This window comes from Lacerta agilis, chromosome W (genome assembly GCF_009819535.1).
Source record: "Lacerta agilis isolate rLacAgi1 chromosome W, rLacAgi1.pri, whole genome shotgun sequence".
NCBI classification, from domain to species: Eukaryota; Metazoa; Chordata; class Lepidosauria; order Squamata; family Lacertidae; genus Lacerta; species Lacerta agilis.
Window position 1 is genome coordinate 3,928,583 of NC_046330.1, and position 12,888 is coordinate 3,941,470.

Consider the following 12,888-nt stretch of genomic DNA (forward strand, 5'->3'; position numbering starts at 1 on the left):
CGTTTTGATTTAATGACTGAATGGTATCCTGAATTTTTACACAAGACTGAAGAAATTTTCTATTTTGCAGCGCTGTGTGCATTTCAGCATGGAGAGGATGTTTTAACATTTTAGTTTGGCACACATCCCACTACCCTCCAAAAGCTAAAATGGGTTTGCCTAGAAAGAAGGCACACGTTTGCATGTGTAGAACAATCCATGGCCATTTTAGATGGCTGCACGCTGTACGGGAAGCCTTAGGGTTGACGGTTTCATGGATGAGGGGAGAGTGTTGTATTTCAGGGTTAACCTTTACTTAAAAAAGTTACACCACTAGTACACAGGCCAAAAATGTCATACATTAACATCTGCTTTCTGAGAGAAATATTAACAATTTTGAAATGAAATTAAAACAAGTTTACTTTCTCCTCACAAAAAAAAATTAAGTAATGGAGGGGAACTTAATAAGCAACAATAAAAAAGCAAAACAAATGTTTCAGTAGGCCTCTAGAGTGAGGATAGAACTTCCACATTCCATTTGTTGGAGGAAAGAACTGATATGGTCCAGCTCTTTAAAAGGTCTCAGTATCTGCTTCGGCCTCCACCTCTATCAGAGCGGCTACCTCCATGGCCACCACCTCTGGGTGCTCCACGACTGGAGCTGCTGGAAGAATCACGTGGAGGAGCATAACCCCTTTCCATAGAAGGGGGGAGGCCTCTGTCTTGTCTTCCCACACGATCACGGCCACTTGAGTAGACATCACTTCTGCTGCTTGAGTAACTTTCTCGACTTCCACCATGCCCATCTCGGGTGCTCCCATAATCGTCATAGCGACTGCTTCCACCATAAGATGGAGGGGGCCCTCGTGCAGGTGGAGCACTACGTGAGTTACCTGCAGGTTCAATGGTCAGGTAATAGGACAACACTATAAATCATATAACCACAACTTTACATCTGAGTTTAAAAGAATTTGTATCAATGGTGTCTGTTACTCTTTTGTATTAACTGGAAGTTTTAATATAATCTGACATGTTGGGACACTTGGCAGGGGAGTATCGGGTAGTGAACGAAATAAAGGCTGTTTGAAGACAATGATATTTCTCAAGGCAGCTCTTTTTGGGATTATTCCAGAACAGCTTGCTATTTTTACAGCAGAAATTCCACTATTTTTCCCAGTGATAGATGCAATTCAGAACAGTTGAACTTTTGCTTTGTCAGTTTATGGGAACTGTAATTCAATCATTTTGTTAAAAATGAAGTAACGGTGTATTTTCACTGCAGTGGACAAGCCCAGAATGCCAAGTCCCCATTTAAGTAGATGCAGTCTATTACATCAAGAGTGAGGCCTACTGAGTTCCTTAAGACCTTCAAAATAAGCACTTACCATAACTCTCATAGGAATGTCGGTATGAGCCCCCACTTGGGTGATCAGAGTAGTCCCGGTCATGCCCTCCATAGCCATCACGTTTGCTGTAAGAGGAATAACTGCTGGGGTTTAGTACAGGTGACTTTTGCACAGAGTAAGGTAGCCCTTTCACTTATACCCTGTTCTTCCTCAAAAGAATCTTAGATTTGGTTCCCAAGTAGTCTCCCATCCAGGTGGTTTTGAGATGACCCACCCTTTAGTCCCAATACCCTGCCTGACTCAGTCTAAGTACACATAACTAAAATAATCAAAGATCTATCTATCCTTGCCTCAATTACCCTCCCCACTATTTCCTTTGTGTCTACGTAAGTCCCTTGGGGTAAGAACTAGCCAATGCTGTTCTTTGCAGAGCATCATGAATGCCAGGGGTGGTAGTCAGAAGATAGATCTGGATCTATTAGTAGATCAGCAAGGATTTGTGACTCCCAATTATAGCAGCAAAATTTAGAAAGCTTGTGGCAACCATTAATGGATGTGTGTGTAGGACATGAGCGCTGTTCAGTTGAACTCCTTGGCTCAAAATTCTTTAATTCCAAGTACATCATTTACACTAGGCTCCTGTTAATAAGATTCCTAGGTTTTAGTTCCAAATAAAGTATATTCCACAAGCCTGAAGTCTGCCCCATCCCTGATAAACATAGATGGTGCTATAGAAAATAATGACATATAGCTTCCTATAGACCTACATTATCCACCTTCACATGGCTGGCTAGTGTTTTTAGAACGGCTTAAAGAAAGCCAACAATTGTTCATGTGAGGTATGGCAATTTGGTTTCTCTTCTGTAACGTAAGAGGGATATACATGTTCTTGTTGCACCTTAAATATAAACAGATTTATTATGGCATAAGCTTCCATGGACCATAGTCCACTTCACCTGACACATGAAGTACTATCCTTAGTTGCATGTAGGTATGATAAGACTTCAAAAGTGTCTGATGAAAAGGACTGTAGTCCACCAAACATTCTGGCTCAAGGTGCCACAAGACACTTGCTATATTATTGTGCTTATCATAAGCTTGACTAACTTGTTGAATGAAATATTAAAAGATTTGTTTGAGAATACACAAAAGTGAACGTTAAGTACCTGTAACCTCTTGAGGGATACTCGTCACGTGAACGGGAATGACCATAGTCACGGTAGGCATAATCTCTTGGAGGTGGAGCATAATCTCTTGTGTCTCTGGAGCTTGGATAGTCCCGACTTGAATAGCTATGGAAATGAAAACTAAAGTATTTTTTCTGGTAGTGAAGTGCAGGAGCTCCTCATAACAGCTCACAGCCATACGCTCAAGCAGAGTCCTAATGCAGCAGCAGACACCCTACCACAAAGTGGAGGAGACATAGTGTAACACAGGGGTCAGCAAACTTTTTCAGCAGGGGGCCGGTCCACTGTCCCTCAGACCTTGTGGGGGGTCGGACTTTTTTGGGGGGTGGGATGAACGAATTCCTATGCCCCACAAATAACTCAGAGATGCATTTTAAATAAAAGGACACATTCTAGTCATGTAAAAACACGCTGATTCCCGGACCGTCTGCGGGCCGGATTTAGAAGGCAACTGGGCCGGATCCGGCCCCTGGGCCTTAGTTTGCCTACCCATGGTGTAACATCTAATTATGCTTGTCTGACAAGTCACAGAATACTGAACTTCAAAAGGTGGTGTAGCCACTAGCATCTTAAACTTTGGTTGCAGAAACCTGAGTTGACATCTCTGATTAGCTTTTAGCTTTAAACAAGAAATACACTAATTCTACAATCAATTGCTACAATTTAAATGGCTAGCATTAAGTACAAATTCAATTAAAAGAAAGAAAATATCCAGCCACTTTGATTCTCCTCTTTCTTCCTTTATGCATTGTTCAAAAACAGTAAACACCAAAAGCCTCATTATCTCCTCACTGATTTGCCAGAACAAATCAAAATGTCCCTTTCCATTAAATCACTGCTTCTGCAATCAAAATGCAGTAAGTTCAATAATTAAGTTCCTTGATCTGAAAAATATCCAACAGGGTTTGATTTTACCTGTCTTTAGTACTGTAACCATCCTCTCTTGGAGACAGGTAGACATCTCTTCGTGATGGCAGTGGTTCTCTGCATGGCGGTCCTCCATAACTGTCTCTACCGCGTGAAAGGGGTGCTTAAGTAATCAAGCAGAAAATGAAATATTTTTGAAATAAAGCCTTCTGAAAACAAGGTATTAGTAGAGAAAGTTGTTCCCACCATGAGCTAAGACCACACCATACTGGATCAAACTTTTCTGTGGTGGTTTAAGTTCAATACAACCTCTATCAGCAAGATGAAGAGATAGCAAAGTACATTATACTTAAAGAAAAGTTGGTTTCAGTTCTTCCAAACAGAGGCCTAGTCAAATTAAGCATACATCAACAAGGGTTGACTAGTGAGTATTTAGCCCATATTCTGTCACGCAGCGTAAATTAATAATGCAGAGTTTTTCGGTGAAAGAATAAGAGCTTTACTGAGTTAAAGTAAACTTCTTCATAAACAACATGGTTCCAAACAGTATGACTGAGATTACATACTGACTCTGCTCACAACTGAGGCAGACTGACTCTGACTGAAATCTTACTGAGAACACAGAGAGAAAATGGCTGCTACTTATAAGGAGAATGAGTCACATGTCAGAGTGACTCAACAGTTAGCAGTTGTTGTTGTTTATTCGTTCAGTCGAGTCCGACTCTTCGTGACCCCATGGGCCAGAGCACGCCAGGCACCCCTATCCTCCACTGCCTCCCGCAGTTTGGCCAAACTCATGTCAGTCGCTTCGAGAATACTGTCCAACCATCTCAGTTAGCAGTTAGGCCTGAATAACTTTAGTAGGCCCGAATGACTGTGCAGTCCCAGCACTTCCCAGCCTGCTTTGCTGCTTCTGCTCTCATGTGTCATTGTCACATGACATATTCTACAACTCAAGAATCCTTTTCAAATGTGTTGCAGAGGACTCACATGTGGAGATATGCTGAACACCGCAGTCATCCAGCATAACTAAGGAGTGTCAATTCACACCTCTTAATCCAGCAAGGGGTATCTGCCCTAACACAGAGACACTAGCGGGGACTTGCTCCCAACATAGCACTGCTGGAGGGTCCTGGAAGCAGCACAACTACCTTGCTATTTCTGAGTGCCAGTAAAACTCAGCACAGCTGTAAAAGCCTTTCTCCAACCACCACAAATTTGTGGATCCATGCAACTGACAATTAAAAAAAAATACTTTATTACATTTACATGTTGTTTGGCGTCAAAGTGATAAAAAAAATTACCTCTGCCTCCCATTCCACTACTGCTACGAACAGGTCCAGAAGGAGCAGGTCTTTTAGGTAGTGGGCCACCGCTACGTGGGGGTGGACCCCTTTTCATCGGTAGAGGGCCTCTAGAAGAACCTAGAACAGCAGCAATGTGTCAGCTAGATAGCAGAAACAGGATTCCTCAGACAGATCTGCGTCACTGGGAGCACAATGTAACACTGTGGCAGTGCCCATGATACACACAGAACATTCCTGCACCGTCCCTTCCCAGAGAGAGAATGTCATTTGGAACAGAACTGATTCTTAGCAGCTCTTTCCGATAATTTGAATTACTATGATTTTATTGTTCTGTTTTCATGAGTTTGTTGTTTATTTATTTGCTGCTGTGTTTGTTATTACAGGGATTGCAATACTTGTTTTTTAATGTTACTGTGAATTTTGTGACCCCCTTTGAACTCAACATTTGTTGTGGGAAAATTAGAAGACAAATTTCAATCAAATCAAACCTTCAATTCTAAAATTTGGAGTTCAACAAAGCAAGACCATGGAGTACAAAAGATTCAAATTGCTATTTACTGTTTAATCTCAAAACAGCAATTAATGCAGGACAGCTATAAACAGCAAGAATCGCTGTCAATAGCTTATACGCAAATACGAAGAAACTCACCTTTGTTTAAAGACATTAAAAAAAACCAACTGTGTGGAGCAGTGTAAACTGTTTCAACATCAAAAAACATCAAAACACTGATTGAAGAAGAACATCAAAACACCGATTGAATAATTTCTGCCTAAACTTGCAAAATTTCAGTTAAGGCAAATCGCCAATTTGCTTAACATGAGATTAACCCCTGGACCAATTTCCAAAATACATCTCAATGTTTTAAGCAAGCCTACAAGTTTGCTAGCTTCATCTCTATACTTGAGTACATCAAACACAAGAACAGCATTCATCCTGTGAAACAGCAGGATGACAATCTTTTCCCAAACTTCCAAAGGGGCTAAAATGGTCGGGCATGACCGGGAAAGAATGGCGACTCCCTGGCCATAAATCAGGAACACGTCCAGTCTTGTCTCTGTGAGGCATCAGGCCCGTTCTCCGATACACGCAGAGTAAATAACATAACACAGCGGAATGAGCCAGAGATATGTACTACAGTGGTACCTCGGGTTAAGTACACTTCAGGTTAAGTAAGCTTCAGGTTAAGAACTCCACTTAAGAACAGAAATTGTGCTCTGGAGGCGCAGCGGCAGCAGGAGTGGTGCTTTTAGCTAAAGTGGTGCTTCAGGTTAAGAACAGTTTCAGGTTAAGAATGGACCTCCAGAAAGAATTAAGTACTTAACCCGAGGTACCACTGTACTTTGCTAATTTATTTCGAACTACGTAGGACAGAATAAAGACATCTCTGCTCTCTGTGAGAACAGCCAAAGAAGAAGGAACAAAGAAACAGGAAACCAGTAACATAAACATCCGTCTCCCTGTGTGATTTCCAACAATCTGTGCTGGAATATGTAAACTGTGACTCCAGAAAACTGCACAGTGGCAGAAACAGAAATCCAACAAAAATAACCACCAGAAATTCATCATTTGTATTGTGTCTAGAGCTGGGTGATATATTGGTAAATTGTCTGAAACCAGTATGGCATTCATATCTGTTTCAGACATTTTGAGGGGCTTCTTGCCCCTCAGCCAAGCAGTTTAAGGCAATATGGGGCCTTACTTAACTTCAGGGCACTGAAGGTGGAGAGAAGCAGCAGCTGAGATAGATCATGATGTTTGGAATGCATCAATATATCACGATATTTAGCAGCTGATATATAAAAATGTTGAAAACCAGATATTGCACCGTCCTAATTGTGTCTTGACTTTGAGAGTAGGTTGTAAACCAGCATTCTCTATGCAGTGTCTTGTATGCTGCTCAATTACACATGGGAAAACACACATACCCAAATAACTCCCTCTTGAAGGAGGACCCTGTGTTCCACTTCCACCTCTTCCGCCTCTAAAACCTCTTGGAGGACCTCTGCTCCTTGGAGGGGGAGGGGGCCCACGTCTACAGGTTTCAAAGGATGGCTGGGTAGCTTGTTCAACTTTAATTGATCTTCCATCTAAAGACTGAACAAAAGAATCTAACTCAGCATTAATTGCAAATGCTTCTTTTTGTAGGACAGAGTTCCTCAGTTCTGGTTTCTGGCAAATACGTTTGGTTTGGTATTATGCAGATAAAAAACCTAATTTTAAAAATGAATATATTGTTTTAACCCCATTTTGTAAGCCACTCTAGGATTTAACCAACCAAGGTCAACTTAAAAATTGAACACCCATATTCTACAGCTACATGCTTTCAGTATGTCAATCTTATTTGTTTACATACAATTCTTGTAGATCTTTAGTTTCCAAGTGCATTCAAACCAATTTTCAGAAACAAAGGTTTTGCCATGATGTACATGTTATTAAAAAGCAACAATCACTACAGGTATTTTCTAGGACTAACTGACTGAGCCATCGCAATCAGGAAGCAATGCTGTATTATTTTGGCACTTCTTGAGACATCCAGTTTCATTCTTAATTTAAGAGTAGCCCATAGAATGCCCGTACTAGCATTCTTGAAGAAAATATGCCATCAAGCTTTATTTGTCTTAAAGCTAACCCTTAACATCCTTAAACAAATTCCCTTAGCATCCCTAAATGCTATTACCCAAGCATTCACTCCATTATAACACATCACTGAATTTGTCTCATTAACTGAATAAAAGCAACTCTGTCAACCAATCAATCCGATCACCCTCAGCTTGACACTCTGCAATTAACACATTACTTCCTACCTTTCCATTCATATCTCTGGCAGCATCCTTGGCATCTGCTGGACTCTCAAAGGTAACAAAAGCAAACCCTCTTGATTTGTTGGTTTCGCGGTCTTTCATAAGGAGAACTGAAGAAAGACAAAAGTGTTATTCCACTTCATCACAGAACGACGTATCCCAAGTTGTACACAAGCCTGTTCAGAACTTCTTAGAGGACGTATAAGCGCTATCACTTCAACTGATCAAAGCTGTTAAGTTCATCAAAGCAGACCTTTAACTTAATATTATGCTCTAAAAAGGCTGTGTGCTTACCCTCTACTATATGGCCATATTTGCCAAAGACAGATTCAAGAGCCTTCTCATTAGTCTCTGTATTCAGCCTACCAATGAACAGCTTGCCAGGACGATCTGCTTCAACCATTTTGACACAGTTTGGGATCTGGAACAACATACATTTAACTTGAAACAGGGGAGAAGCTTGTGTCCTCTGGAAATATTTGACAAAACAACAGGATAATTCCTCAGACAACAATATGCAGATATTGAAAAAACTGATTAGGGCAGCGGTAGGCAACCTAAGGCCTATGGGCCATATGCGGCCCAACTGCCTTCTCAATCTGACCCACGGATGGTCCGGGAATCAGCGTGTTTTTACATGAGTAGAATGTGTGCTTTTATTTAAAATGCATCTCTGGGTTATTAGTGGGGCATAGGAATACTTTCCCATCATACAACTAACTTAAAGGAATGCTATTTCTGTTTATTCTTTCTGAAGCACTTTCCAAAGAATCATATATACTCACCCACCCGCCCACCATCATATCGGGGAGGGACCCCAAGGGTCATCCAGTCCAACCTGCTACAAGGCAGAAATTAGCAGGTGTCCCTTACAGGTATCAGCCTCACAACCTTTGTGTCCACAGCACAGCTAGATGTTGCACTCTTAAATGGCACTTTTAAGGCTATTTAGGTATGCAGCTGGGGCATTTCACCGTGACGTGTGTGACATTCAGACAACGTTTTTGGTACATTTGTAATTATTTTGACCCTAAAACAACTGCTGGTTCGAAAGCAATTAATTGACATCTGTCATTTATGTCTTAAGATATAATTAATTTGATTTGGAATATTTTTTATGTTGCCTGAATAGAGATACAAATTTTTAATTTTGCGTGACATGTGTGACCATTTTGCAAATGTTTTTCCCTCTCAAGTTCTTTGAATATTTCTGTGAATTCTTGTAACATTCATGGAAATAAAAATGATTAGAATTAAGCCATATATGTGCAACTCCAAAAGAGGGGTTTTAGGAATATGAAGTAGCAATACTTAGGCTAAAAAACAATAAATAGTACTGTGACGTGTGTGACATTTAACGTGACGTGTGTGACCGCATATGAATTTTTTTCTAATGAAACCCTTAAAAATATCATTTGTGTGGATAATTGTTCATCTTTTTACAGATTGAGGTCAACAAATTAATAAACATTAACATAAAAGTGGAATTGGACACAAAAACCATCTTTAATGTTTGCACAACTTGTAGAACAGCCTTATTTTATTTACAGTTACTGAACCAAAAATAGCATTGCATTAGTTCAATCGAACACATTCACTTTACTTTCAAATATATACAGTTCTCTGGCAAAGTGAATTAATTTTGGACAAATTAATTTTGGCCTTCCACATTTAACATTATTTATTTATTTTTAAGCATACTACTCTTACCTTGACTTGCAAATGCAAATTCAAATTTGTGAATTGTTACTCAACAGAAAAAAATATTTGATCAGCAGATGAATATTGATGGAGTATAATTTTTTTGTGATGTTTTGAAGATGGCACAGTCACAGTTAGCCCTTTGATGCCAAATTATGGAGCAAAATACTGCAAAGCTTAATCATAATCTAATAAATTTTCCTGTCAAATATTTGTTTGCCATAACAGATGTACTATTATCTACGTTAATATTTTATTATTTACATGTATGTATTTGCATTTTTAATTTAAAAAAATGCTCCTGTCACACACGTCACAGTCACACATGTCACAAATGGCGACGTGTGTGACTAAATTTAAAAACAAAATAAAAAATTCTTTCCAGTAGCACCTTGGAGACCAACTAAGTTTGTTCTTGGTATGAGCTTTCGTGTGCATGCACACTTCTTCAGATACACTGAAACAGAAGGTGCTACTGGAAAGAATTTTTTATTTTGTTTTGACTATGGCAGACCAACACGGCTACCCACCTGTAACTAAATTTAAAAAGCCCAATATTTATTTATTTATTTTCAAAAAAAAAAAAATCCAAGTTTTTTTTAGTGTTTTTAAGTTTAATAAGCTTATTAAAAAAATTCAGCATGGTGAAGTTCATGGCTAAGTTATTAGATAAAAAATATTAACTTATTGTGACGTGTGTGACACTGGAAGCCAGAACCAGTCACTTTAACATGGACAAAATTTAATCAAAATCAAAAATATTTTTCTGCCAAATATTTTTTGGCAGAACAGATATACTTGTTATGATATATGTTAATATTTTATTATTTATTATGTTTATTGCATTTTTTTGAAAAAACATGAACTCATCATTAAGATTTCATTTTAAAAAGTGACTTTCTGAACTTATACAGTTATTTCCAATTTTCACTCCCCCAATTTTCTTTATATCAAATTATATTGTCATTTTAACAAAATATACACTTTCAACTACATAAAATATTTTTTTTGGAATTTTATCTTTAATTTTAATATTTTAGACCACAGGACCACTTTTCATGGAATGCCCCAGCTGCAAGTTAAATTATGCCACGAAGCAAACCTTGCCTTTTGCTGACCGAGAGCAGAGGAAGTGCTGCTTACAGCCTCCCCAGGAGCATTTCGACAGTCAGGAGCAGGCCTGAAGTTCTCGGGGTGATTGTAACAACATTTATACCTCAAGGCAGGGGAAAAAATATGAGCCTACTCTGAAGGCTCACGAATGTAGAAAGTAAAAAAATTCTTTCCAGTAACACCTTAGAGACCAACTAAGTTAGTTCTTGGTATGACACGAAAGCTCATACCAAGAACTAACTTAGTTGGTCTCTAAGGTGCTACTGGAAGGAATTTTTTTATTTTGCGACTACAGCACACCAACACAGCTGTAACTGAATGTAGAAAGTGCTTTTCTTTAGAGCACCTCTCTTAACATTACAAACGGCTGCTAGTTTCCAAAACTGGTGTGAAGTTGCTGGTTTATAAATATTAATTATTCCTACTTTATAAATCTGAATTACTCAAATAATAATTTATTGTTATTTCCAAGCCACTGTGGGCGGCTCCCAACAGAATATTAAAAGCACGACAAAACATAATTACAAACTTCCCTAATCCTTTTATAACAACAACAATAATTTCAAAATTAATGATAACAATAATATATTATTATTTCGAACCCACTGTAGGTGGCTCCCACCAGAATACAGTATAAAAAAACACGACAAAACTTACAGGCTTCCCTCAGGTGTCTTCTAAAAGGCGCAGGAAACTCGGCGGAGAAAAAGCGCCAAGTGGCTGGCCCCGCCCACAACCCGACCTATGATTGGCCAAAATAACGAAAAGGCCGACCTATTGCTGCCGAGATTCCCCCCCCCCCCCCCGCCACTTCGCGAATATTTCCCTCTCCAAAAATGGCGCCCGCGGCAACACCCTCCCTTTATTGTTGATGTTGCTGCTGTGCGCGTGTGTTGAGCGAGGGGGTCCTAGGGTGGCCATTTTGGACGAGGACAGCGTGACTGGAAAGAGGCAAACGGACCGGAGGGAGGAAGAAAGGACAGAAGACGCGCCACCGCCGCCATGTTGGTTGAGGGCAGTCGGGCCTAGCCTGGCCGTTGGGTGGCGCTGGTCTCCCCAGAAGTTGGGAGTCCCTGCGGAGAAGTAAGGCCAGAGGGCCCCCCAAAAAATCCCCTCAGGGAGGAGTCGCAACAGTGCCTGAGAAGCCTTTCTCATTATTATTATTAATGATTATCCTCATTATTAGCATTATCCTCCTCGCCTTTCTCTGATTGTTTGTTGTTGTTGCTGTCGCCTTTCTCTGGTACGTTGTTGTTGTTGTTGTTGTTGTTGTTGTTGTTATCATCGTCCTCGGTATTCTCCTCCTCCTCCTCCTCCTCGCAACGTTTTCCCGAGCGCTGTTTCCAAGCTCCCTCAGGAGCAGCCCAGGTAGACTTCCACTGGCACGGGAGGCTCCACCAGAACAGAATAAGTGCCTGGGAGGCCAGGGTAGCCCCACGAGGTTGGCTCCTGTCCCCCCAGGCGTCTTTTGGGGTACAGGGGCCAAAGTACTGGTTTCTGCCTCCGCCCTGCCGGCCTTTGGCCCTCCTCACCGTGCCAGCTTGCAGATAAGGTGGAGGTAAAGCCTGCTGGGTGTTGCTGTGAGGATGGTGTGCCTGTGGGTGCTGTGGGGTGCCCTGCTGGGCTGTGGGTGAGACGGAGGACGAAGGGAGACGGGGGGGGCTGCAAATCCCATCCCTCTCTCTATTCTTTTTATCTTTCTCTCTCTTCCCTCTCTCATTTCCCAAAGAAGTCCTGGGAATTATAGCTCTGAGCTTCCTTGTAGCGGGTTGGACTAGATGACCCTTGAGGCCCCTTCCATCTCTCCCGTTCTAGGATGCTTCCTGTCTATCTCACACTTCCTCTCCTTTTAATGGCACTTCCCCCATTTTTTCCTAGTTGGGTCTCCATTTCTTAGCTGGGCCGCCTCCGGGAACCCAACTGCCAGCGCCTGCAACTTCGCCTGCGACCACTGGGATTGCTCTGACAAGATCCATTGTGCTAAGTTTTGGCGTCACCAAAGGAATCAAGGAGATATGCCTCAATTCCTCTCGCAAAGAGTGATTTAACCCATCACGGCATCCCTCAAAGCACCATGGGAACTGTAGTTTCCTATGGGGGGGAGAGAGAATATTCCACACAGCCTTTCCCAAGGGAACTCTGGGAGTTATAGCTCTGAGAGGGTTTCTTTGGGAAACGGAACAAACTACAGTTCCCACAATGTCCCCCAAAGCACCCTGGGAACTATTGCTTGCTCTGGGTGTTGAGGGTTGCGATTCCCTTGACAGAACTAGTTCCCAAGCCTATTTCTCTTCCTAGGGAACTCTGGGAACTGTAGCTCATGGGGGGAACAGGGGTCACTTGGTGCCCTGAATGCTGGGAACTGTAGTTTCTCAGGGCGCCTGATTCCTTCTCCTTCCAGGCTACCGGAATGGGCTGGCACCGCCTTGGCCTGCGACTTTGAAGGCACCACCTGTGGCTGGGAGGACGCCAGCATGTCTGGGTACCGATGATGCCCAGGGCGGGGCAGAGGCTGGGCCCCTTCGACCACACGCTGGGCACTGACCAGGGTAAACATGCTTCATTTGAAGGGAGGGGAAGCATTGC

At 41.5% G+C, this 12,888-nt stretch overlaps 1 protein-coding gene and 1 non-coding gene across 3 annotated transcripts; both read right to left on the reverse strand.

The window, feature by feature from the left end:
- Positions 1-275: 275 nt before the first annotated feature.
- On the reverse strand, positions 276-8,010 carry LOC117039788 (RNA-binding motif protein, X chromosome-like). Of its 2 annotated transcripts, none has more exons than XM_033136987.1 (8): positions 7,783-8,010; positions 7,492-7,598; positions 6,613-6,781; positions 4,684-4,803; positions 3,428-3,542; positions 2,492-2,632; positions 1,365-1,465; positions 276-872 (listed from the first exon to the last, which is right to left on the reverse strand). In XM_033136987.1, exons 1-8 carry the CDS (start codon positions 7,919-7,921, stop codon positions 562-564), a joined length of 1,203 nt encoding a protein of 400 aa, XP_032992878.1. In that variant the 5' UTR covers positions 7,922-8,010; the 3' UTR covers positions 276-561. The 2 variants fall into 2 exon arrangements, with proteins under 2 accessions (XP_032992878.1, XP_032992879.1); XM_033136988.1 differs by having other exon boundaries at positions 2,492-2,617; positions 7,783-8,009.
- On the reverse strand, positions 7,665-7,737 carry LOC117039807. Its single transcript, XR_004425799.1, has one exon. It is a non-coding gene; the product is annotated as a small nucleolar RNA SNORD61 (small nucleolar RNA).
- Positions 8,011-12,888: the final 4,878 nt, after the last annotated feature.

Coding starts and splice junctions, on each gene's coding strand:
- LOC117039788 (XM_033136987.1), bottom strand. CDS start 7,921: ATGTTGTTCCAGATCCCAAACTGTGTCAAAATGGTTGAAGCAGATCGT. Junction 7,599..7,782: donor ATATGGCCATATAGTAGAGG/GTAAGCACACAG, acceptor GTCTTTCTTCAG/TTCTCCTTATGAAAGACCGC. Junction 6,782..7,491: donor CCAGAGATATGAATGGAAAG/GTAGGAAGTAAT, acceptor TCTTTTGTTCAG/TCTTTAGATGGAAGATCAAT.